Source organism: Drosophila albomicans, chromosome X (assembly GCF_009650485.2).
Source record: "Drosophila albomicans strain 15112-1751.03 chromosome X, ASM965048v2, whole genome shotgun sequence".
Lineage (NCBI taxonomy): Eukaryota > Metazoa > Arthropoda > Insecta > Diptera > Drosophilidae > Drosophila > Drosophila albomicans.
The window spans coordinates 12,562,027-12,586,865 of record NC_047627.2 but is presented as its reverse complement, the minus strand read 5'-3'; the positions used below and the strand labels follow the sequence as shown (position 1 = coordinate 12,586,865).

The 24,839-nt window shown below is 44.4% G+C and overlaps 7 protein-coding genes across 9 annotated transcripts in view; 2 read left to right on the top strand and 5 right to left on the bottom strand.

The window, feature by feature from the left end:
- LOC117578054 (flotillin-2) overlaps window positions 1–24,839 on the top strand; it is a 128,620-nt gene that overhangs the window by 84,611 nt on the left and 19,170 nt on the right. The window lies entirely within an intron of this gene.
- On the bottom strand, window positions 740–4,873 carry LOC117564589 (glucose dehydrogenase [FAD, quinone]-like). The gene is made up of 2 exons (XM_034243438.2): window positions 4,183–4,873; window positions 740–2,584 (listed from the first exon to the last, which is right to left on the bottom strand). Exons 1-2 carry the CDS (start codon window positions 4,498–4,500, stop codon window positions 983–985), a joined length of 1,920 nt encoding a protein of 639 aa, XP_034099329.1. The 5' UTR covers window positions 4,501–4,873; the 3' UTR covers window positions 740–982.
- On the bottom strand, window positions 5,620–9,370 carry LOC117564661 (glucose dehydrogenase [FAD, quinone]-like). Its single transcript, XM_034243525.2, has 2 exons — window positions 9,006–9,370; window positions 5,620–7,608 (listed from the first exon to the last, which is right to left on the bottom strand). The coding sequence occupies exons 1-2, from the start codon at window positions 9,321–9,323 to the stop codon at window positions 6,007–6,009; spliced, it is 1,920 nt and encodes a 639-aa protein (XP_034099416.1). The 5' UTR covers window positions 9,324–9,370; the 3' UTR covers window positions 5,620–6,006.
- Window positions 9,806–14,402, bottom strand: LOC117564669 (glucose dehydrogenase [FAD, quinone]-like). Its single transcript, XM_034243536.2, has 2 exons — window positions 14,019–14,402; window positions 9,806–11,883 (listed from the first exon to the last, which is right to left on the bottom strand). Exons 1-2 carry the CDS (start codon window positions 14,334–14,336, stop codon window positions 10,282–10,284), a joined length of 1,920 nt encoding a protein of 639 aa, XP_034099427.1. The 5' UTR covers window positions 14,337–14,402; the 3' UTR covers window positions 9,806–10,281.
- Window positions 16,579–17,547, bottom strand: LOC127565814 (uncharacterized). Its single transcript, XM_052006417.1, has 2 exons — window positions 17,331–17,547; window positions 16,579–16,785 (listed from the first exon to the last, which is right to left on the bottom strand). The coding sequence occupies exons 1-2, from the start codon at window positions 17,506–17,508 to the stop codon at window positions 16,670–16,672; spliced, it is 294 nt and encodes a 97-aa protein (XP_051862377.1). The 5' UTR covers window positions 17,509–17,547; the 3' UTR covers window positions 16,579–16,669.
- Window positions 18,421–20,453, bottom strand: LOC117564677 (glucose dehydrogenase [FAD, quinone]). The gene has a single exon (XM_034243548.2). The coding sequence runs from the start codon at window positions 20,419–20,421 to the stop codon at window positions 18,514–18,516; it is 1,908 nt and encodes a 635-aa protein (XP_034099439.2). The 5' UTR covers window positions 20,422–20,453; the 3' UTR covers window positions 18,421–18,513.
- LOC117577985 (glucose dehydrogenase [FAD, quinone]) lies at window positions 22,497–24,690 on the top strand. The gene has a single exon (XM_034263082.2). The coding sequence runs from the start codon at window positions 22,531–22,533 to the stop codon at window positions 24,544–24,546; it is 2,016 nt and encodes a 671-aa protein (XP_034118973.1). The 5' UTR covers window positions 22,497–22,530; the 3' UTR covers window positions 24,547–24,690.

Sequence of the window (24,839 nt, the reverse complement as noted above, 5' to 3'; positions counted from 1 at the left end):
TTTATACCCGGTACCCATAGGGTAGAAGGGTATTCTAAGAAGGAGGCATCTCCGACCCTATAAAGTATATATATATAATATATTCTTCATCAGCATCAACGGCCGAAACGATCTAGCCATGTCCGTATGAAACACTGGATCTCAGAGACTATAAGAGATAGAGCTCTAATTTTTTTTCGACAGCATTTGTAATGTTTGCACGCAGATCAAGTTTGTTTCAAATTTTTGCCACGCCCACTTCCGCATCCGCAAATAAAAAAAAAAAATAAAATCGAATAACAAGCGTAATTTTAAAGCTAGAGTTGCGAATTTTGGTATATATAATAATTACTATAGTAGTTATGATTTCTGAAAATTTGGTTGCGATCAGATAAAAATTGTTGAAGTTATTAAAGAAATACTTTAGTATGGGCAAAAAAAACCTACTTACTAGGGGTCTGATTTGCTTTGGCCGACAATCTGTTCCATTGTGCCGTCTATGGTATATTTTGAATGGTGTATTATATCGATATACCAAACATACTATTTGGTATGTTTTCAGTATTTTTTAGTATTTTCGGTATATTTTGAAAATAATACCGCAATATTTTGCCTTTATTAAAAATGGGTAGCGGGTATCTCACAGTCGAGCACAATCGACTGTACTTTCTTACTTGTTTGATTTCAAGTTTTTTGCCATTTCCAAAGCAAATTCGAATGCAAGTGTCAATAACTTTTGAAGTGCATTTTATCAACGAATTCAATGAGTCACCGTGACTGAAATTAATTTGAATTCCCTTACGCATTTATTTACTAGTCATTATAGATTTGCTTATATATCTATCTGAGTGTCAGGCTGTTGGTTTAAGAATCCTGTCGACACCCACGACTGAACGAATGTTTCAATTATAAATATTAGAGATTTCTGGTTGGTAAAAAAAACAAAAAAAAAAGCTTTCAAATTTCTAGCTTATACTTAAAATGAGTTACTTCAAACTGTTGCTCACAAGTCGTAGTCGTGGGTGTGGCGATTGTCTTCGCGGTCATCCCCTAAGGCAGCCCAGTCCTGGGCAATAAAGTCCGCCGCCCTTTCACCGATCATGATGGTAGCGGCATTCGTATTAGCACTGACGATATTAGGCATAATGCTGGCATCGGCCACACGCAGATTGTCGACACCGTGCAGCTGAAGGCGGGGACTGACACAGGCCTCCGGATCGCTGGCCGGTGCCATCTTGAGGGTGCCCGACTGATGGTAGCACGTCATTGAAAAGTACTTCGCATAGCAGCGCCAATAGTCATCCGATCGATACTCATACTCGGCATCGCACTCCTCAATGGGTATGTGCGTGAGTTGGCACCCCGATGCCTTGTAGGCAGCAGTGTCAAGCAGTTCCTCCTGGTAGCGTATGCCACGCAATATCGTTGCCATATCTTCGGGGTGGGAGAGATAGTTGCTGAAGAGGAGCGGCGCTTCGTTGGGGTTTTCTTGGCGCAGACGCAACTCGCCCTTGGACTGGGGATGCAAGAGTACCACAAAGATGCAGAGCAGATCGGAGTCGATCAGTAGCTGCTGCAGATACTGTACATACTGCTCCTGCATGCTGAGACCGCCCACAAACATGGCAAGCACATCGTGACGGCCGCGCGGCATGAACAGATGATGCAGCTCAACATCCGGATAGCGTTGATCGCTACTGCTGTTCGTGTTGATGAAGCCCACAATGGAGGCGGTGCCATGGTTGGCCAACGAACCCTTGCGACTCAACAGATATTCGTAGATGTTGTCAAGTATCTCCTTTTCGGACTGCGGCTCGTTCACCTGCAGCTGCATGAAGATCGGAACTAGGACATGATCCTGAAGATTCTTGCCCACTCCCGGCAAATCTCTGAGCACCCGTAACTGCAGCTGCTCTAGCTCTTGGCCTGGCCCAATTCCCGAGCGCAACAGTAGCGCTGGTGAATCAATGGCGCCCGCCGAGAGTACCGCCTCCTTGGCCACGCCCACGCGGTAAGTGTGTCCGTTGCGCTCAAAGCTCACAGCCTCCACACGTTGTGCTTTCGCATCGAAGTGCAGCTGCTTGACCAACGCATGTTTGATCACCTTCAGATTGCCGCGTTGCGATACACGTCCCAAGTACTCCTTGCCAGTGGAAGCACGTTCTCCGTGCTGCGCTGTCACCGGCACCTGGGTATAGCCCACGAAGCTGCCCTCGGCGAACTCGCGGACCTGCGGCACTCCCAGCTCCTGAGCTCCCTCATAGATCATAGAAAAGGGCGGGCCTTGTGGCATCTCGAAGTAACTCAGTTGCACGTAGCCCTGAGGATGTGTGGCATTGCCGACGGCACGCACCGACTTCTCATAGTAGGCGAGCACCTCGTCGTAGCTCCAGCCCGCGTTGCCCATGTCAGACCAGTCGTCGAAGTCGCGACGATTGCCGCGCAGATAGAGCATCATATTGACGCCGCCGGAGCCGCCAATCATGCGACCGCGTGGCCAGTAACAGCGTCCCTGCTTCATGCCCAGGCAGGAGCGAGAACTCGGCTCCGTGTAGTAGTTCCACATGAAGTTTGTGTGCTGCAGGCCAGTGGAGAGTGCGGGAATCTGGTAGAGAGAAAAACACCCGGAACGTTCAGTTTACTAGATTTTTCACCCGAAGCTTTTTAACTCTCGACATCATAATTAATTGAAGGTACTTCTGTCTAATGAACTACGGGGCCTAGCTATATACCTTGGTGGCTTTTCTATATCTGCTGTAAATATCTTGGTCTACATCATCAGTCATAAGTCGATTTTAACATTCTTGTTGTTCTTCCATTATTAACAAAATTTGATCATGCTCATAAATTCCCACTCAAAATATCTTAAGCTTTTGTAACCGTGTAAGAAATTTGTTTATTGTATCTCGCATAGAAGCAAGTTCACCGGTGATTACATTTCTTGAACAAGAATATTAAGGAAAGCGAAAATATAATAATGTGAATTGCTGCATAGGGCGGACTGTGAAAACTCAATCATTACATATTTTATTACTTTTTTTTGCCTAAAACTACATAAAGTAAAAAACAACTTCATCCAATATATATATATATATAAATATATAAATATATATATAAATATATAAATATATATATAAATATATATATATATTCTATATATATAAATTTTTTTGTTTTGTTTTTATATATATAAATATAGATATATGTTTGACATTTCAGATAAGCGAGATATAATTTTGCGTCAAATAATGAACAAAAACACGTTCAATTAAATAAATTGCAAGTGCTTAAAATATAGATACATATATTTAAATTTTTTTTTTTTTTTTTTAGCAGCTGTAATTTATTTAATTATTTGCATTTGCATTAAGTACATTACTCACATAAGACAGCGAGCAAATATTGTTGAGATTTTTGTCTATGAAGAAATGAAGCTTATCCATATTGTAAGATTAAGCAATATGCAGACGAAAACATTTAAAGTTCAACTACATGAGAGATAGCTTAGTTATTGTTATCAGATTTTACATCGAGCTATTAAGCTTTTAAGGTTACACCGTTAATATAAATTATTAAGTTTATTTACACTACGCTGTCATATCAATTTAAATAACTCTGTTGACGCTGCGCTTTAACAGAACACAATTAAAGTTAACAGTGGATTTTTGTTTAAACAGTACTTAAGAATTTTTAAATGGTTCTTTTTCGTCCTTTTTTTCCCGTTTTACGGTATTTTATATTTCAACTAGATACCGAGAGATAACTTCGTTAACAGTGAACTGTTTTAAGTTTTAAGTTTTTAAGCTTTTATGGTTTCACTATTAATATAAATTATTATGTTTGCTATCTTCAATCATATTTACACTACGCTGTTATATCAAATAAAACGACTTATGTTAATTTTGTTAACTATTAGTATCCCTCTATTAACGCTTCGCTTTAACAGAAGACTGTTAACTTCTCTGTTATTTCCTATATCTTCCTTTACGCTTGAAATATGCACTTTCATTTCATTTATAACTTCAGCATTTGGGAAATATTCTCTTCCTCTTGCACCTTTTATTACATGTTTGCTATTTAAGCAACTGGTTCACCTGTTGCTCCATTTAAAGCAGTTTTCCACACACACAAAAGTTTCCGCATTTGACGCTTAGAATTCCTGTTTACAGTTGACTTTTTGTCTGGAGATTGGGGGGAACTTACCTCGGATTCGACGGGGGGATCTCCTCCAGCCTCGAGGACGAGCACACGCCAGTTGGGGTTCTCGCTGAGGCGACTTGCAACCACAGATCCTGCCGACCCGGCGCCAATCACAACGAAATCAAAGTCCAGCTCTTGGCGTTGCAGTTGGGGAAGCAGCTGATTGCCTGCATCCGGTGGCCAGAGGGAGGCGGGTGCCACACGACACTGGGCGGCGAGTAGACTCTGGAGCAGCATGGTGACCATGTCTTGGAACAGGCCGATGGCCGGTGTGCCACACTGTGTGGCATGCGTGAGGTTGCTTGTTGTTGTGTCCAACATTTGAGCCGTTGGCGAATTGAAGCGCTGCCAGCGCTTGCGATTTGCTTTTATAGATGCGATAACAGCGAACTGCCAGCCAGTTAGTCTGTAACTCTGCCCGTTTGTCTGTCTGCCTCTGTCTCTGTTAGCCGGTTATCGCAGCAGCTGAGATGTTAACTCAAGCGGCAGCAGCAGCAATAACAAGGAATCAGCGATATCGATCTATATATGAACTGCATCTGGTGCTCAGTGCTCACTGACCCCGACAAGTTCCACTGCCACAGTTGCCAAAGAGCGAGTGAAGTGCCAAGTCATGAACTCATGCAATCAAGCAGCTAATTTCTAGCTATTTTAAGGAGCGGACTCACAAGCTCAACTGAAGAGGTGAATAGAACTCTGCAAAACATAACACAGCTGGCTATAATAATATTATCTTTAAGCAGATTAATGTAAATTATAATTTTGGACTTTAAAATAATGAGAAATTCGTTTCACTTTTCGGTCACAAGTTCACAGTTCAACTGAAAGGATGACAAATTTGTATAGAAATACCCGCTACCCATTAGGTAGAAGGGTATTCTAAGAAGGAGGCATCTCCGACCCTATAAAGTATATATATACAATATATTCTTCATCAGCATCAACGGCCGAAACGATCTAGCCATGTCCGTCTGTCCGTATGAAACACTGGATCTCAGAGACTATAAGAGATAGAGCTCTAATTTTTCGACAGCATTTGTAATGTTTGCACGCAGATCAAGTTTGTTTCAAACTTTTGAAACGCCCACTTCCGCATCCGCAAATCAAAAAAAATCGAATAACAAGCGTAATTTTAAAGCTAGAGTTGCGAATTTTGGTATATATAATAATTACTATAGTAGTTATGATTTCTGAAAATTTGGTTGCGATCAGATAAAAATTGTTGAAGTTATTAAAGAAATACTTTAGTATGGGCAAAAAAAACCTACTTATTAGGGGTCTGATTTGCTTTGGCCGACAATCTGTTCCATTGTGCCGTCTATGGTATATTTTGAATGGTGTATTATATCGATATACCAAACATGCCGTTTGGTATATTTTCAGTATTTTTTTAGTATTTTCGGTATATTTTGAAAATAATACCGCAATATTTTGCCTTTATTAAAAATGGGTAGCGGGTATCTCACAGTCGAGCACAATCGACTGTAACTTTCTTACTTGTTTGATTTCAAGTTTTTTGCCATTTCCAAAGCAAATTCGAATGCAAGTGTCAATAACTTTTGAAGTGCATTTTATCAACGAATTCAATGAGTCAACGTGACTGAAATTAATTTGAATTCCCTTACGTATTTATTTTTTAGTCATTATAGATTTGCTTATATATCTATCTGAGTGTCAGGCTGTTGGTTTAAGAATCCTGTCGACACCCTCGACTAAACGAATGTTTCAATTATAAATATTAGAGATTTCTGGTTGGTAAAAAAAACAAAAAAAAAAAGCTTGCAAATTTCTAGCTTATACTTAAAATGAGTTACTTCAAACTGTTGCTCACAAGTCGTAGTCGTGGGTGTGGCGATTGTCTTCGCGGTCATCCCCTAAGGCAGCCCAGTCCTGGGCAATAAAGTCCGCCGCCCTTTCACCGATCATGATGGTAGCGGCATTCGTATTAGCACTGACGATATTAGGCATAATGCTGGCATCGGCCACACGCAGATTGTCGACACCGTGCAGCTGAAGGCGGGGACTGACACAGGCCTCCGGATCGCTGGCCGGTGCCATCTTGAGGGTGCCCGACTGATGGTAGCACGTCATTGAAAAGTACTTCGCATAGCAGCGCCAATAGTCATCCGATCGATACTCATACTCGGCATCGCACTCCTCAATGGGTATGTGCGTGAGTTGGGCACCCGATGCCTTGTAGGCAGCAGTGTCAAGCAGTTCCTCCTGGTAGCGTATGCCACGCAATATCGTTGCCATATCTTCGGGGTGGGAGAGATAGTTGCTGAAGAGGAGCGGCGCTTCGTTGGGGTTTTCTTGGCGCAGACGCAATTCGCCCTTGGACTGGGGATGCAAGAGCACCACAAAGGTGCAGAGCAGATCGGAGTCGATCAATAGCTGCTGCAGATGCTGTACATACTGCTCTTGGATGCTGATACCACCCACAAACATGGCAAGCACATCATGACGGCCGTGTGTTATGAACAGATGAAGCAGCTCAACGTCCGGATAGCGTTGATCGCTGCTGCTGTTCGTGTTGATGAAGCCCACAATGGAGCCGGTGCCATGGTTGGCCAACGAACCCTTGCGACTCAACAGATATTCGTAGATGCTATCAAGTATCTCCTTTTCGGACTGCGGCTCGTTCACCTGCAGCTGCATGAAGATCGGAACTAGGACATGATCCTGAAGATTCTTGCCCACTCCCGGCAAATCTCTGAGCACCCGTAACTGCAGCTGCTCTAGCTCTTGGCCTGGCCCAATTCCCGAGCGCAACAGCAGCGCTGGTGAATCAATGGCGCCCGCCGAGAGTACCGCCTCTTTGGCCACGCCCACGCGATAGGTGTGTCCGTTGCGCTCAAAGCTCACAGCCTCCACACGTTGTGCTGTCGCATCGAAGTGCAGCTGCTTGACCAGCGCATGCTTGATCACCTTCAGATTGCCGCGTTGCGATACACGTCCCAAGTACTCCTTGCCAGTGGAAGCACGTTCTCCGTGCTGCGCTGTCACCGGCACCTGGGTATAGCCCACGAAGCTGCCCTCGGCGAACTCGCGGACCTGCGGCACTCCCAGCTCCTGAGCTCCCTCATAGATCATAGAAAAGGGCGGGCCTTGTGGCATCTCGAAGTAACTCAGTTGCACGTAGCCCTGAGGATGTGTGGCATTGCCGACGGCACGCACCGACTTCTCATAGTAGGCGAGCACCTCGTCGTAGCTCCAGCCCGCGTTGCCCATGTCAGACCAGTCGTCGAAGTCGCGACGATTGCCGCGCAGATAGAGCATCATATTGACGCCGCCGGAGCCGCCAATCATGCGACCGCGTGGCCAGTAACAGCGTCCCTGCTTCATGCCCAGGCAGGAGCGAGAACTCGGCTCCGTGTAGTAGTTCCACATGAAGTTTGTGTGCTGCAGGCCAGTGGAGAGTGCGGGAATCTGGTAGAGAGAAAAACACCCGGAACGTTCAGTTTACTAGATTTTTCACCCGAAGCTTTTTAACTCTCGACATCATAATTAATTAAAGGTACTTTTGTCTAATGAACTACGGGACCTAGCTATATACCTTGGTGGCTTTTCTATATCTGCTGTAAATATCTTGGTCTACATCATCAGTCATAAGTCGATTTTAACATTCTTGTTGTTCTTCCATTATTAACAAAATTTGATCATGCTCATAAATTCCCACTCAAAATATCTTAAGCTTTTGTAACCGTGTAAGAAATTTGTTTATTGTATCTCGCATAGAAGCAAGTTCACCGGTGATTACATTTCTTGAACAAGAATATTAAGGAAAGCGAAAATATAATAATGTGAATTGCTGCATAGGGCGGACTGTGAAAACTCAATCATTACATATTTTATTACTTTTTTTTGCCTAAAACTACATAAAGTAAAAAACAACTTCATCCAATATAATAAAATGCTACGCGGGATAAGCTAAAGCAAATGATATATATATTTATATATATATGTCTATTTATTTTTTTTTTTTTTTAAGCAGCTGTAATTTATTTAATTGAAGGTGTTTTGTTCATTATTTGTGCAGCTGCTTAAAAACTAAAAACAAAATATATATATATATATATATATATATATATATACATTTATATTTTTATACCCGCTACCCATAGGGTAGAAGGGTATTATAACTTTGTGCCGGCAAGAAATGTATGTAACAGGTAGAACGAGGCATCTCCGAGTATATAGAGTATAGAGTATATATATTCTTGATCAGCGTCAACAGCCGAGACGTCCATGGTATATTTTGAATGCGGTAATATATCAATATACCAAATATACCATTTGATATTTTTTTAGTATTTTGCAGTATATTTGGTATATTTTAACAATAATACCGCAAAATATATTTCTTTTGTTCAAAATGGGTACCGGGTATCTCACAGTCGAGTACACTCGACTGTAGCTTTCTTAGTTGTTTTTTTAGGCAGCTCCAATTTATGTAATTGAAGGTGTTTTTATTCATTATTTGTGATGAAAAATATCTCCCACTTATCTTAGATGTCAAACACTTTGTTAGATGTGTACTATGTATATGTAAAACTTTCGCTTTAACAGAAGACTGTTAACTTCTCTGTTATTTCCTATATCTTCCTTTACGCTTGAAATATGCACTTTCATTTCATTTATAACTTCGGCATTTGGGAAATATTCTCTTCCTCTTGCACCTTTTATTACATGTTTGCTATTTAATCAACTGGTTCACCTGTTGCCCCATTTAAAGCAGTTTTCCACACACACAAAAGTTTCCGCATTTGACGCTTACAACTCCTGTTTACAGTTGACCTTTTGCCTAGAGATTGGGGGGAACTTACCTCGGATTCGACGGGGGGATCTCCTCCAGCCTCGAGGACGAGCACTCGCCAGTTGGGGTTCTCGCTGAGGCGACTTGCAACAACAGATCCTGCCGACCCGGCGCCAATCACAACGAAATCAAAGTCCAGCTCTTGGCGTTGCAGTTGGGGCAACAGCTGATCGCCTGCATCCGGTGGCCAGAGGGAGGCGGGTGCCACACGACACTGGGCGGCGAGTAGACTCTGGAGCAGCATGGTGACCATGCCCTGGAACAGGCCGATGGCCGGTGTGCCACACTGTGTGGCATGCGTAAGGTTGCTTGTTGTTGTGTCCAACATTTGAGCCGTTGGCGAATTGAAGCGCTGCCAGCGCTTGCGATTTGCTTTTATACAGGCGATAAAAGCAAACTGCCAGACAGTTAGTCTGTAACTCTGCCCGTTTGTCTGTCTGCCTCTGTCTCTGTCAGCTGTTTATCGCAGCAGCTGAGATGTTGACTCAAGCGGCAGCAGCAGCAACAGCAATGAATCAGCGATATCGATCTATATATGAACTGCATCTGGTGCTCAGTGCTCACTGACCCTGACACGTTCCACTGCCACAGTTGACACGGAGCGAGTGAAGTGTTGAGTCATGAACACCTCAGCAGATTAGCGGCGAGAGAATTGTCGCCACTAGTCATAATTGCAATTCTGCAAGCAGCATGCAATCAAGCAGCAAATTTCTAGCTATTTACAAGAGCGGACTCACAAGTTCAACTGAAGAGGTGAATAAAACTCTGCAAAACAACACAGCTGGCTATAATAATATTATCTTTAATCAGATTAATATAAATTATAATTTTGGACTTTAAAATAATGAGAAATTCGTTTCACTTTTCGGTCACAAGTTCACAGTTCAACTGAAAGGATGACAAATTTGTAGAGATATAGAAAAAACAAGATGCATATTTATAACCGCTACCCATAGGGTAGAAGGATATTCTAACTTTGTGCCGGCAGGATATGTATGTAATAAGTGTCAAGAACTTTTGAAGTGCATTTTATCAACGAATTCAATGAGTCAACGTGACTGAAATTAATTTAAATTCCCTTACGCATTTATTTACTAGTCATTATAGATTTGCTTATATATCTATCTGAGTGTCTGGCTGTTGGTTTAAGAATCCTGTCGACACCCTCGACTAAACGAATGTTTCAATTATAAATATTAGAGATTTCTGGTTGGTAAAAAAAAAAAACAAAAAAAAGCTTGCAAATTTCTAGCTTATACTTTAAATGAGTTATTTTAAACTGTTGCTCATAAGTCGTAGTCGTGGGTGTGGCGATTGTCTTCGCGGTCATCCCCTAAGGCAGCCCAGTCCTGGGCAATAAAGTCTGCCGCCCTTTCACCGATCATGATGGTAGCGGCATTCGTATTAGCACTGACGATATTAGGCATAATGCTGGCATCGGCCACACGCAGATTGTCGACACCGTGCAGCTGAAGGCGGGGACTGACACAGGCCTCCGGATCGCTGGCCGGTGACATCTTGAGGGTGCCCGACTGATGGTAGCACGTCATTGAAAAGTACTTCGCATAGCAGCGCCAATAGTCATCCGATCGATACTCATACTCGGCATCGCACTCCTCAATGGGTATGTGCGTGAGTTGGGCACCCGATGCCTTGTAGGCAGCAGTGTTAAGCAGTTGCTCCTGGTAGCGTATGCCACGCAATATCGTTGCCATATCTTCGGGATGGGACAGATAGTTGCTGAAGAGAAGCGGGGCTTCTTTGGGGTTTTCTTGGCGCAGACGCAACTCGCCCTTGGACTGGGGATGCGAGAGCAGCACAAACATGCAGAGCAGATCAGAGTCGATCAGTAGCTGCTGCAGATGCTGTACATACTGCTCCTGGATGCTGAGACCGCCCACAAACATGGCAAGCACATCATGACGGCCACGCGGCATAAAGAGATGATGCAGCTCGACGTCCGGATAGCGTTGATCGGTGCTGCTGTTCGTGTTGATGAAGCCCACAATGGAGGCGGTGCCATGGTTGGCCAACGAACCCTTGCGACTCAACAAATATTCGTAGATGCTGTCAAGTATCTCCTTTTCGGACTGCGGCTCGTTCACCTGCAGCTGCATGAAGATCGGAACTAGGACATGATCCTGAAGATTCTTGCCCACGCCCGGCAAATCCCTCAGCACCCGTAACTGCAGCTGCTCTAGCTCTTGGCCTGGCCCAATTCCCGAGCGCAACAGCAGCGCTGGTGAATCAATGGCGCCCGCCGAGAGTACCGCCTCCTTGGCCACGCCCACGCGGTAAGTGTGTCCGTTGCGCTCAAAGCTCACAGCCTCCACCCGCTGTGCTGTCGCATCGAAGTGAAGCTGCTTGACCAACGAATGCTTGATCACCTTCAGATTGCCGCGTTGCGACACACGTCCCAAGTGTCCCTTGCCACTGGCAGCACGTTGTCCCTGCTGTGCTGTTACTGGTACCTGGGTATAGCCCACAAAGCTGCCCTCGGCAAACTCGCGGACCTGCGGCACACCCAGCTCCTGAGCTCCCTCGTAGATCATGGAAAAGGGCGGGCCTTGTGGCGTCTCGAAGCGACTCAGTTGCACGTAGCCCTGAGGATGTGTCTCATTGCCGACGGGACGCACCGACTGTTCGTAGAGGGCGAGCACCTCGTCATAGCTCCAGCCCGTGTTGCCCATGTCGGACCAGTCGTCGAAGTCCCGACGATTGCCACGCAGGTAGAGCATCGCATTGACGCCGCCGGTGCCGCCAATCATGCGACCGCGTGGCCAGTAACAGCGTCCCTGCTTCATGCCCAGGCAGGAGCGAGAACTCGGCTCCGTGTAATAGTTCCACATAAAGTCTGTGTGCTGCAGGCCAAAAAAGAGTGCGGGAATCTGGGGGAGACAAAAATACCATACAATGTTCAGTTTGCGGGATTTTTATACCCGCTACACATAGGGTAGAAGGGTATTATAACTTTGTGTCGGCAGGAAGTGTATGTAACAGGTAGAACGAAACATCTCCGACCCCATAAAGTACATATATTCTTGATCAGCATCAACAGCCGAGACGATCTAGCCATGTCCGTCTATCCGTCTGTGTGTCTGTCTGTCTGTCCGTATGAACAACTAGATCTCAGAGACTATAAGAGATAGAGCTATAATTTTTTTTCGACAGCATTTGTTATGTTTGCACGCAGATCAAGTTTGTTTCAAATTTTTTCCACGCCCACTTTCGCCCCCGCAAATCAAAAAAATCGAATAAGAAGCGTAATTGTAAAGCTAGAATTGCGAATGGTATATACAATAATAGCTATAGTATTTATGGTTCCTGAAAGTTTGGTTGCGATCAGATAAAAATTGTCGAAGTTATTAAAGAAATACTTTTGTATGGACAAAAACGCCTACTTACTAGGGGTCTAATTTGCTTTGGCCGACAATCTTGTATATTGTGCCGTCTATGGTACATTTTGAATGGTGTACTATATCGATATACCAAACATACCATTTGGTATATTTTTAGAATTTTTAATATATTTGGTATATTTTAATAATAATACCCCAAAATATATTTTTAGTATTTTTGTAGTAAATTTGGTATGTTTTGAGAATAATACCGCAAAATATATAGCTTTTATTCAAAATGAGTAGCGGGTATCTCACAGTCGAGCACACTCGACTGTAGCTTTCTTACTTGTTCATCTTAAATGGGTCAATTCAAGTTACGTGTATAAAATTTTATGTGAGCTTTTGCCATGATGTCTTAATCCCCCGGTAATAATATATTTAAGAGAAAATTCTCAGGTATCGATTGAAGGGATTTTTTACTAATGATGTCCGTGTCAACAATTTCTATGTTCTAGTCAAGCATTTCCTAAATCTGAAGAATTGGTAAAACAACCTTGACATTTAAGTTGTTCTTCCATAATTTTGGAAATTTAATTGTGCTTAGCCTTCCACATGCAGTAAGAAACAAGTTCATTCAATATAATAAAATGCTTCGCTGGTAAATTAAATATACATATGTGTATGTATAATTATAAGCAGCTGCATTTTATTGGACTGCAGCTTATCACATGGTACCACACTAAAGCGTTTTTCTTCATCATTCGTGGAGTGATATTATCTCTCGCTTATCTTAGATGTCAAACACCTTGTTAGATGTGTATGTAAAACACCTTCTCCAACAAACATTTGCATTAAGTATATTCCTGAGATAAGACAGAGCGCAAATATTGTTGAGATTTTTGTCTATGGACAAATGAAGCTTATCCATATTGTAAAATGAAGCAATATGCAGGCGAAAACATCTAGAGTTCAAATAGACGCCAAGAGATAGCTTAGTTAACAGGCAACTGTTATCGTTATCTCATTTTACATCGAGCTATTAAGTTGTTACACAGTTAATATAAATTATTAAGTTCGCTATCTCTACTTAATGCTTACATTACAATTCAAATAACATATGTTAACACAGTTCTGTAAGTTTCGCTCTGTCAATGCTGCCACCCGATACGTAGTTAATTCTTTGAAATATGCATTTTAACTTAAACAGAACTTAAGAATATTAAAAAGGTTGTTTTTCGTCCTATTTTCTCGCTGATCGCACATTTCAACTAGATGCCGAGAGCTAACTTTGTTAACAGCGAAATGTTATCGAGCTTTTAAACTTTTAGGCTTACACCTTTTACACAAATTATTAAGATTGCTTTCTTCATATCATATAAACACTGTGCTGCTATATATGTACATACATATATTTAAGTAACATATGTTAACTCTAACGATTGAACAATGTTCTGTTTGTTTCGTTATGTTAACGCTGAACTTCACTGTTGTTTTTCATATCTTCCTTTACACTTGAAATATGCTCTATGCATTTCCTTTTGCCCGTTTTATTACATTTAGGCAACTGGTTCACCTGTTGCTCCATTTAAAGCAGTTTTCCACACACACAAAAGTTTCCGCATTTGACGCTTACAATTCCTGTTTATAGTTGACTTTTTGCCTAGAGATTGGGGGGAACTTACCTCGGATTCGACGGGGGGATCTCCTCCAGCCTCGAGGACGAGCACACGCCAGTTGGGGTTCTCGCTGAGGCGACTTGCAACCACAGATCCTGCCGACCCGGCGCCAATCACAACGAAATCAAAGTCCAGCTCTTGGCGCTGCAGTTGGGGCAACAGCTGATCGCCTGCATCCGGTGGCCAGAGGGAGGCGGGTGCCACACGACACTGGGCGGCGAGTAGACTCTGGAGCAGTATGGTGACCATGCCCTGGAACAGGCCGATGGCCGGTGTGCCACACTGTGTGGCATGCGTGAGGTTGCTTGTTGTTGTGTCCAACATTTGAGCCGTTGGCGAATTGAAGCGCTGCCAGCGCTTGCGATTTGCTTTTATACAGGCGATAACAGCAAACTGTCAGCCAGTTAGTCTGTAACTCTGCCCGTTTGTCTGTCTGCCTCTGTCTCTGTTAGCCGGTTATCGCAGCAGCTGAGATGTTGACTCAAGCGGCAGCAGCAACAATAACAATGAATCAGCTATATCAATCTATATATGAACTGTATCTGGTGTGCTCGACTCCTGCCTCACATCTCAGTGCTCACTGACCCCGACACGTGCCACTGCCACAGTTGCCACAGAGCGAGTGAAGTGTCGAGTCATGAACTCCTCAGCAGATTAGCGGCGAGAGAATTGTCGCCACTTTTCATAATTGCAATTCTGCAAGCTCATGCAATCAAGTAGCTAATTTCTAGCTATTTAAAGCAGTCTCGCAATTTTAATTAACACTAAATTTCACGCTTCCAAATTTTTGGGCAAATTGCATTGCCTTTAAAGCTGGCGCCATCTAGTGTGTGCTAGATTTGCGACTTTGTTATTTCTGCTTTGATATTTTGATCAAATTGTATTGCCTATGAGGCTGGCGCCATCTAGTGTGCAATCGATTTGTGTTATATTTTTACTGCAGCGAATTTGAGACTTTAAATAATCAAATCTTCATTCCACTTTTCGTTCAGTGTAGACATTGTTAATGATTAACGGTATGGACTTACAGATGTATATTTTTTTTAACAGATTATGAGAGCAAAACATGACACACCTATATAGAGTATAGGCTATAGTAATAGTATTTACAATAAGCTTAATCTAGAATACAATTTCTAAGCTGAAAATAGCGAGAAAATAAAATGAAATAAATTGTTTAAGAAATAATTTAATATGTTAAAAACAGCTACTGCTGTTGGATCTTCATTTCTTTGATTGACAGACTGGCATATTTTGCACTCTGTGATATATTATATTTTGAATGTATTACTATTTCGATAGACCAAAGTATAGTATATTTTAGACTTGTCTCGGTATATAAATTAGGTTTATTTTTAGAATAATACCTCACTTTTCGGCTTTTATTGGAAATGCGGCTGATGCTTTCCTACTTTCTATCTATAACATTCAGGCAATAATCTTATTTTGAGAACATTTATTTTATTTATGTTTTAAAGAGCTCCTTAAATCCAATTCAGTCCGGCTTTTTTAAAACCCACGTGATTGGATTTAAATTTAGCATTTTCACGTTTTGTGCGAAGTGTTTAATTTAATTGCGATTACTTTGAATTACTTGTTGCATATTTCAAGAAATTACTGAGGTTTATTCACACTCGCAATATCATTATCAAGCAGCTGATAATTAAATAAATAAATTAAGTATCGTTCGGCGGTGTTGCTATTGACCCAGTGCAGCGGGCATTGATCGAAATACTTTTATTGAAATAAAAATAATTTGTTAACTCGATTTCCGCACGCGGAGCGGACGACAAAAAACAGCAGAGAAATTTGTTGTTAAACATACGATACGATTACATTATCCAAAGAGACTCCAAGAATCTTTATATTATATTTTGTTGTCTGTTGTAATAATTCATTGGGATTTAGTAACTGACCTTCTTCCAGAACAAATAGAGCTAAAGCAAGCGCTTAGATAAGCAGTTAGTTAGTTAGTTAGTTAGTTAAGAAAATCTTCAACTTCAAGTTGGCAATTCACTCTAAGAAGTTCCCCTTTGTTGTCGATCGTAAAAATTTCACAAAATTTCGAGTTATCTTATCGAGTGTCAAATGGCAAACAGCAAATGCTAACTCAAGTTAATCCGTCTGCAATTTGTACAATTATTATAATGGTATTTCTTATACTAAGTATGTAACAAATATCATTGTTGCCGTGCTGTGCCGTGCTGTGCTGTGCAACCCAGACCCCGACAATGTCGATCAAGGACAGGTGCGCGCTGTAATCGGCAAATGAATGACAATAAAAAAAAAAACAGAAAACAGAAAAAACAAAAAGAATTCCACTTTTGTGTTCTGTCGGCTAATTGCTATAAAAGGCGCATAAATTTTATAATCGCGACAATAGAGCCACAACCACATTGTGCACATACAACGCCAAGTGGCAAGCAAACAAGTTGCCGCACACACGTTTAACAACTTGACCGACTAGCAGATACCCTCGATAGTCGAATTGAAGTATAAAACTTGAATATTGTTTGTATACATTTTTATTCTATACACAGATAACGAAGCGTTTTTGGGAAACAAAAAAAAATGAGGGGAATACAAAAAAAAAACATTAAATTAAATACAAGTTAAATGAGTAGTGCAGACTGCTGGCGCCACCTGTCGGCCGCTGCTTACAGTCCACTATTCATGGCAATGCGCACGAATTGAATCGGCGCAGGCGGCTCGGCATTTGCTGCAGCGGCGATCAGACTGCTGACGGGCACCAGATTGAGGCCAACGCTGAGATCTGTGAAAGAATCAAAAGCTAGTTGAGTTGGTAGCTTAGAGTGGCATGTGGGGGGAGAGGAAAAAATGCGGAGAATGCGAAAAGGAAGCAGGAAACTGGAAACTCGCGGAAAAAGCAGGAATTTGATGAGGCAGAAAGTTATCTGTAGTCAAAAGGTTATGGAAGAGATAACACCCAGAATATTCAGTGGTAAATTCGATTTCGAGTTATGAGAAAAAAGTATTTGAAGAGGGAAGTAGGTAGGTAGGTGGGACCGATTGTCCCTATGAGGGGAGCGTAGACCAGTGGAGGTCCGAAGCTGTGCCGGTACATGTTAAGTTATCATTGTCTTAGGATGAAAAGGTAAAATTGAACAAAAGTTTGTCGTAGGAAGGAATGAGGAAAGTATTAGAAGAGAGCGAAGAGATTAGAAGGAAACAGTTGTTAATAGAAAGAAAGAAGGAAATCTTCAAGGAATGGAATCACAATAGAGCAGTAGATAGAAGAAAGGAAGACAGAAAGAACGAAGAAAGGAAGGAAAACAGATCAACAGGTGGCTGACTTACCCGATGGCACATTGAGGGCTGGCGATGTGGGCGCCGTTGCCTGTGTTGCATCCAGCTGTGTGGCATCCAGGATGATGTCCTGGGGTCGAGCGTCTATCGATGGCAGCAGCCCGATGAGCACGATGAGGAGCAGCAAGTGAAACTGAAGCTGATGTTGGAGCTGCTTTGGTCGCGACATTTTGTTAGCAGCGGACGGCGTGAACTGGTTGATATGAAAAATCTCGGAAACCTTTTTGAAAACTTCGGCACAGTAAAGCACACACAAGTTGCCCGAGTGTGTGCGTGTGTCTGTGTGTGTGTGTGTGTGTGTCGGCAAACTGGCAAACTGGTAAAACTTGTCGCGTTTGCCATTTGGTTCAGCGCCCGCTCATAAATTACAACAATAAAAGCCAAAAGCGCCAAAACGGCAACAGCTACAACTACAATCAAGACAGCAGCAGCAACAGTCAATGTCGCCAGAATGTGCTGCCAAATGTTGCAACTGCAACTGCGTCACGACAACATAGACACAAAGCATTCGATTTTAAACTCAATTAGGAACAAAATGCACAAAACTTCATTGGTTGACTCGCCTCCGCACATAAACGCCCCCTAGCGTCAGCTAATCGCATTACATACAGTTACAACACTGCGCTTTGCCATAACCTGAAATCTAAGAATAAGTTATACGATCGATTTGTGGCATAAGGACTAACAAATACCCTGCACTAAAATACTTGAATGAAATTCAAAATTGATAAAATTTGATTTAATTTTTAGTTGCTCACAACTAACAACTTTAATTGCACTCTCTAGAAGTAAAATTATATATGCTATATCAAAAAAATGGATTCATACTCGTATGTCTCTGTAGGAATGAAAAAGTTCTCAAATTGTTGCTTTGCATTTCCTCACTTGTAGTCTACTTTTTCCGCAACGCAATTGCTGCTGGGGTGTCGAATTGTCGGGTGGGAACTTTGAATGCTGAGCGCGCGAAGGTTGCAAAATTCTTTAGAGGCTTTGACCCTTGCCACATTGTTTGGCCCGGTTAAGAAATGATTGAATTGTTTCAATGCTTCGACCTCGGCGCGCAATTGAATGCCATTAATCATTGAGTTAAATATCTTTATTCATTCGAAAACATTGAGAGCAAGTTAAAGAGTGACTGAGACTAGACTGAAACTAAGTGAAATAAGCTGTTCAATTAAAGCCAACCACCGTGTGTATAACGATGCCAATCCTCCTTGATGATGTCCGCTCCGCGCTCGGCGATCATCAGCGTGGGCGCATTCGTGTTTCCCGTGGGAATCGTGGGCATGATGCTGGCATCAATCACCCGCAAGCCGCGAAGACCTCGCACCCTTAAGCGGGGATCGACAACGCCAGAGGGATCGTCTAGAGGTGCCATTTTGCATGTACCCACCGGATGATAGATGGTCTGGGAGTAGTAACGAGCGAGGCACTCCCAGAAGGCATCGCTCAGGTACTCGACCTCGGGACAGTTGCGCCACTCGTAGATGTTCATGGTGGCATTGAGACGCTGCATGGCCGGCGTCTGGGTGAGCTGATGGGACAACTTGAGGCCCTCCACCATGATGGCCATGTCCAGAGGATCATCGTAGTAGTTGGCATGAATGCGTGGATGTATTTTGGGATCCGCAGACCGTAGTTGAACGTATCCACGCGATCGTGGGCGCATCAGCAGCGGAGCGATCACAAAGGAATCGTGATACATCAACGGCTCAAAGGTATTCGCATAGTTCTCCAGCGTGATGGCAGCGCCACGTCGCCCAATCATGCCACCATCGGCGCCATAGCCATAGCTGCCCATGAACAGCTGCACATCGGGCCAATCCCGTCCGGACTTTTGGTAGCGTGTGTGTATAAAGCCCATCACCTCGCTCACAGGCATGGCGTAGAAGAAACCCCGCTGGCCATGCACAAAGTCATTGACCGAATTCTCGTTCAACAGCTCGGGCACAATGAACGACAAGTGCTGACCCGGCTGCGGGCTGTCGAAGGTGTAGATTGCCCCCGAGGTGGAGATGTGATCCTGCAGATTGCCGCCCACGCCTGGCAAATGCTGATGCACCTCAATGCCGAGCGGCAGCAGTTGCTCCGCTGGTCCCACGCCGCTCACCATCAGCAGCTGGGGACTGGCCAAGGCACCGGCTGAGAGCAACACCTCGCGGCTGGCCAGCACCTTGTAGTGTCCCAGGCCGTACTCGAAGGTGACGCCCAGCACACGCTTGCTCGCATCCTTGGCGATGAGCAGCCGATTGACGAATGCCTTGAGCACAATATCCAGATTGGGTCGCTGCCAGCTGCGACGCATGTAGCCCTTGTTGGCACTGCAACGCAACCCGTCGCGCAGCGTCCCGTGCGGGGGTGCAAAGCCGCTTTGGGTGCGGCCATTGAAGTCGCCGTCGGGATGCCCCAAGCCCAGTTGCACCGCGGCCGACATGAAGATATCGAGCAGCGGCGACGGTGAGCGGTAGCGTTCAACGCTGATCGGTCCGCCGTGGCCGTGATACGGACTGTGCTCGTAGCCGGGCACTCGCATGTCCTCGGCCTTGCGGAAGTAATGCAGCACATTGTCGTAATCCCAGCCGGGGTTGCCTAGCTCGGCCCAGTGATCGTAGTCGTGGCGATTGCCGCGTATGTACATCATGGCATTGATCGACGAACAACCGCCGAGCACTTTGCCGCGCGGCCAGAAGCAACTGCGATCCTCCATGGCCAGGCAATAGCGATCGGTGGGCTCAGTGGAGTATTTCCAGTCCCAGGGACTGCGCTGAAATACCGGATACATTTGCGGCAAGTCCATCAGCAGCGGCTCATCGCCGCCCGCCTCCAGCAGCAGCACATTCCACGCCGGATTCTCGGAGAGTCGAGCGGCCAGCACACAGCCCGCCGAACCGCCTCCCACGATGATAAAGTCATAGGTGCTGCGCAACTGCTCGATGTGAATGGAGCGCACACGCTGCGCCTCATCGACGATGTCGCTGCGATAGTCCTTGATGCCCTTGTTGAGCATCAGTATCACCATGGCCGAGGGTCCCAGTGTGAGCAGAAACCGCCACATGGTCACGAAGGTGTTGACCGCCGTCATAATTGCATTCGATTCGATTGTCAACTGAATCTGGCTGTGCAAAGTGCTGCTCGCTGTTCGCTGCAACAGTTGCTGCATCAGCATTGCAGCTTGAGCGAGTGCAATGACCACAATGGGTGCTAGAGATGGACAAGATATATCGCTGACAATTTGGCTGTCACTTTTAAGTAAACTACAAGGACGGTGTAAGAGTTGGACAATATTATATCGATATTATATTATGCAGTTGACAATGCCTTAACTGTGATGAGGACGTTATTATGAAATTTTGGGTTCCAAATTCATTGTTAATAAAGTGATAGAGATGGACAAGTGTGCGATATATTGCAAACAATTATTATTAATTATTAATTTCACCAATGCGAGTGATGGGGATAATAAGTGTACGATATATTATGGATAATGCAGTGAAGATGACTGCAAAACAAAACGTATTCAGAAGTCGAATAACTCTGTTTCTGATGATGACGTTATTATGAAATTTTTGGGTATAGCTAAGGATCAATTTCATTATTAAATACCAAAGTAAATACGAGTAATGGATTAGTAAGAGATATATCAAGAAGAAACTAAAAATCATGTTGATTATTATGTTAAGAAAGTGAGTGATAGAGAGAAATGCATGACATATCACAGCTTTTGTAATGAAGAAAAGAATAATAATACCACGTAGATTATGGTAATGCAATTATCATGATATTTTGCGTATTTTGGTTATTTTGGGCAATTTCAATATTTTGTAATATTATATACCAAAGTGAATGAAAGAGATTTATCGGGATTTATCGCAAATTCTGCAGTGAAGATAGCTTCACAACAGAACGTATTTTGAAGGCACATAACTTTTATTGTGATAATGGCAATGTTATGAAATATCATTAATTAGCTGTATATACATATCATTAATAAGCTGTATGCCAAAAATAGCCATGCAAGCTAAGCTAATAATACGATAAGCATATTGCTGATAGTCAATAGCTGAGTGAAAATAAAGCAAATAAAACACAGATACATTTAATTACCTATGTCAGCTATAACACATCACATATTTAGTCTTACACATTCCTATATTGACAATCTATAGATCACTTTCTTATTGTCGCGCCTCGTTGTCTATCTCTTTTTGCCCCGTGTGCACAATCAAGTGCATTATCAGTAAACTTTGCTATATAGCATATACTTTATATACCCTAAGAATAGTGCCCCAATTGTATAATACTGCACATTGTGCTTATCTTTCGTTTTTTAATGTGCGCATACCTCTTTGTTTTGCTTGTCGTGTTATTCTTTTTCTGTTGTGGTAATCTACCACTGTGAGTACTCATAAATCCAATAAGAGTGAGTGTCAGTAGCCGTGAATGAGTGTGTTTGAATTAGCTCCGATTACACTCTTGATCTACAACACAAACTTGGAACGAAGTGTATTGTCAAGTGTTTCTCTGGATCAGCTGCAGATTATGAAACCGCAAAAGTTTTATTTAAAATCTATGCGCAGTTGCAATACACTTTCTAAATTGGATTAATATTTAAAAGTAAAATATATTTTTCCAACAATCTTCCGCATCTTTTAGCACTGTTAACTTGACTTTCTTAAAAGTATCGCTCTGAACTATGCGTGACTTATGGAAATAGTCGTGACTGCAACTGATGAGTATTCGTTGCACTAAACTGGCATGCTAGCTTAGTAAATACCCTGCAAAACAATTGATTTGCATATAATTTGATCGTAAAATCAATTTCACGAAAGTTCTTTGTTTCAAAAAGTGAAAAGCTTTCTCTTGTTGCAATCAAGTCAAGTGTCACGTACTCGATCGCATTCTTAGCATGCTCTTTTTTGAGCATAGCTACCCAACAGCTATGTTAATTAACAGCGAAAGCTTCTGCCGCCGAGCGCGATTGCAGCAGCGAAAGGGGCGGCAGCTGCTTTAAATATTTAAAGCGCAGTGCAAACAGAAATTGAGAGGCAAATGGCAGATAAAAATAATAAAATATTTTTATCGTCGCAGATCATGACAATAAAGCAAAAGCTAAAGCAACGATAAAACGAACGTTTTGACGGCATCGAAGGCAACAAGTCACACAGCCTTGGCCTGGCCTAAACAGTTCAAAATGCAACGCCCGAGCGTGCGGTCTTTGCGCAGGGTGGCAACCCTGTGCACGCTCTTCACCCTACTCCAAACAGGAGCGTTATTTGTGACTGCCGACGTTACAGAGATACGCAGCAATGGCATCGGGGCCTCGCTGCTGCAATCGGTGGCCACAGCACTCAATGCCTCTGCCGCACAGCTGACGAACAGCAGCGTTTGGCCAGCATCCTACATTCCGCCACCGGAGAACGAGCAAGTGGAGCTCAACACCTTTCACTACATTGTGGTGGGAGCGGGCAGCGCTGGCTCCATTGTGGCCAGCCGGCTAAGCGAGCAGCCCGATGTGCAGGTGCTGCTGCTGGAGGCGGGCGAGTTGCCGCCGCTTGAGTCCGAGATCTACGGCCTGAGCGGGACGTTGCATCACGATGCACGCTACATGTGGCTGGACGAGGCGGAGCCCAATGTGCGCTGCTGTCAGGCAATGGCTCCCCCACACGGCTGCTGTTGGTGGCACGGTCGGTTGTTGGGCGGCACCGGGGCCATCAATGGCAACATCTATGTGCCGGGGAGTGCGGCGAACTATCAGCGTTGGCGTTGGCAGCTCGGACTGCGTGGCTGGGATTGGCCGCAAGTGCAGCGCGCTTATCTTCGCCTCCAGCAGAGGTTGCAGCCAAGCTACTTTCCGGTCTCGCCGCTCAATCTGCGTCTCTCTTCGCTGATCTACGCGGCCAGCGGCGAGCTGGGCGTGCCCAAGATACAGCAGCCCCTGATCGCAGGCAGCAGCTTCGGGTACACGCATCACGTCCCGGCAACCATTCGCCAAGGCAGGCGAGCCAACAGTGCACGCATGTTCCTCGCCAGCGCAGAGCAACAGCAACGATCCAATCTGCGCGTTCTGCGCGGTGCTCTAGCGGAGCGTCTGCTCTTCTCCGGTAGTGGACAGCGGGCACGTGGCGTGGCCTACACCCTGAGTGGGGACAATACCACGCGTGCTGTCTGGGCGCGGCGTGAAGTTATTGTCAGCGCTGGCACGCTGAACTCGGCCAAGTTGCTGCTGCTGTCTGGCATTGGACCAGAGGAGCACTTGTCGAGCTTGGGCATCAAGCCGGTGCGGCATCTGGCGGGCGTGGGGCAGAACCTGCACGATCACGGCATGTTGCCGCTGTTCCTGCGCTTCACCAGCAACTGCGCCGTCAACAGCAGCAGCGCCCAGGAGCGCAGTGCCTACGCCGCCGACTCGGTGGCCGAATATCTGTTGCAGCGGCAACGTGGTCCCATGGCCGAGAGCTACTCGATGATGGGTTTCCTCAACTCGAGTGCGCCGCACAGTCGCTCGGGACAGCCTGATCTGCATGTAGTGGCACACACGTTGTTGCCACGCGGTGGCAGCGGCAGCTTCGAGTATCTGGGCTTTCGCCCCGAACTTGTGGCCGCTCAGCAGGCGGCGTTGCAGCGCACGGATCTGCTGCAGGTGATGGGATCGCTGCTGTTGCCCAAGTCGCGAGGTAGCGTCAGTTTGCGCAGCAGTGATCCATCGGACAGTCCGCTGATCTGGAACAACTATGGTGCTCATGTTGAGGATCGTGCCACACTGCTACGCTTTGTCCGCTACGTGCAGCGTTTGACGCGTACTCGCGCCTTTCGCAGCTGCGGCCTGCAGCTGTGGCTGCCACCGCTGCCCGAATGCGATGCTCTGCAGCCGGACTCGGATGCGTATTGGATGTGCCACATTCGGTACATGTTTGTGGGCGCCTGGCATGCGGTCGGCACTTGCCGCATGGCCGACAAGAGTGATCCACTTGGTGTCGTCGATGAGCGACTACGGGTGCGTGGCATCCAAGGTCTGAGGGTGGTGGATGCCAGTGTCATACCGGAGGTAACGGCTGGCAACACAAATGCACCCGCCATGATGGTCGCCGAGCAGGCGGCGCGCATAATTCGCGAGGATCAGCTGGGTCAGCAGAAGAGCGGAGAGGACAGCGACGAACGGGTGAATTCTAGTGAATTGCCTGAGCAATCAAATGAAATACATATTTGAAAAAGGCTGCGCTTAGCTACGACGCTGTTAGACCCTTTACTACTACAACATGTCTAGAAATAATCAAATATGTTAGCTTGCAGCACTTTCAAGGTACTCATCAAGACTCTATACTTTAGCAATAAATATAACTCCTGTTTATTATTTCATGATGTTTACTCCTTAGCGCAAAATAATAGTTAGTTTCAGTCAAAGTTCATTCCTACAAGCCAAGTAACGTCTGATCTTGACTCTTACTTTCTTATACTTATATTATATTAATACAAAGCACAACTTTAATCTTTTTGCTGTTA

Coding starts and splice junctions, on each gene's coding strand:
- LOC117564589 (XM_034243438.2), bottom strand. CDS start 4,500: ATGTTGGACACAACAACAAGCAACCTCACGCATGCCACACAGTGTGGC. Junction 2,585..4,182: donor ATCCCCCCGTCGAATCCGAG/GTAAGTTCCCCC, acceptor TCTCTCTACCAG/ATTCCCGCACTCTCCACTGG.
- LOC117564661 (XM_034243525.2), bottom strand. CDS start 9,323: ATGTTGGACACAACAACAAGCAACCTTACGCATGCCACACAGTGTGGC. Junction 7,609..9,005: donor ATCCCCCCGTCGAATCCGAG/GTAAGTTCCCCC, acceptor TCTCTCTACCAG/ATTCCCGCACTCTCCACTGG.
- LOC117564669 (XM_034243536.2), bottom strand. CDS start 14,336: ATGTTGGACACAACAACAAGCAACCTCACGCATGCCACACAGTGTGGC. Junction 11,884..14,018: donor ATCCCCCCGTCGAATCCGAG/GTAAGTTCCCCC, acceptor TGTCTCCCCCAG/ATTCCCGCACTCTTTTTTGG.
- LOC127565814 (XM_052006417.1), bottom strand. CDS start 17,508: ATGTCGCGACCAAAGCAGCTCCAACATCAGCTTCAGTTTCACTTGCTG. Junction 16,786..17,330: donor AGCCCTCAATGTGCCATCGG/GTAAGTCAGCCA, acceptor ATTCTTTCACAG/ATCTCAGCGTTGGCCTCAAT.
- LOC117564677 (XM_034243548.2), bottom strand. CDS start 20,421: ATGACGGCGGTCAACACCTTCGTGACCATGTGGCGGTTTCTGCTCACA.
- LOC117577985 (XM_034263082.2), top strand. CDS start 22,531: ATGCAACGCCCGAGCGTGCGGTCTTTGCGCAGGGTGGCAACCCTGTGC.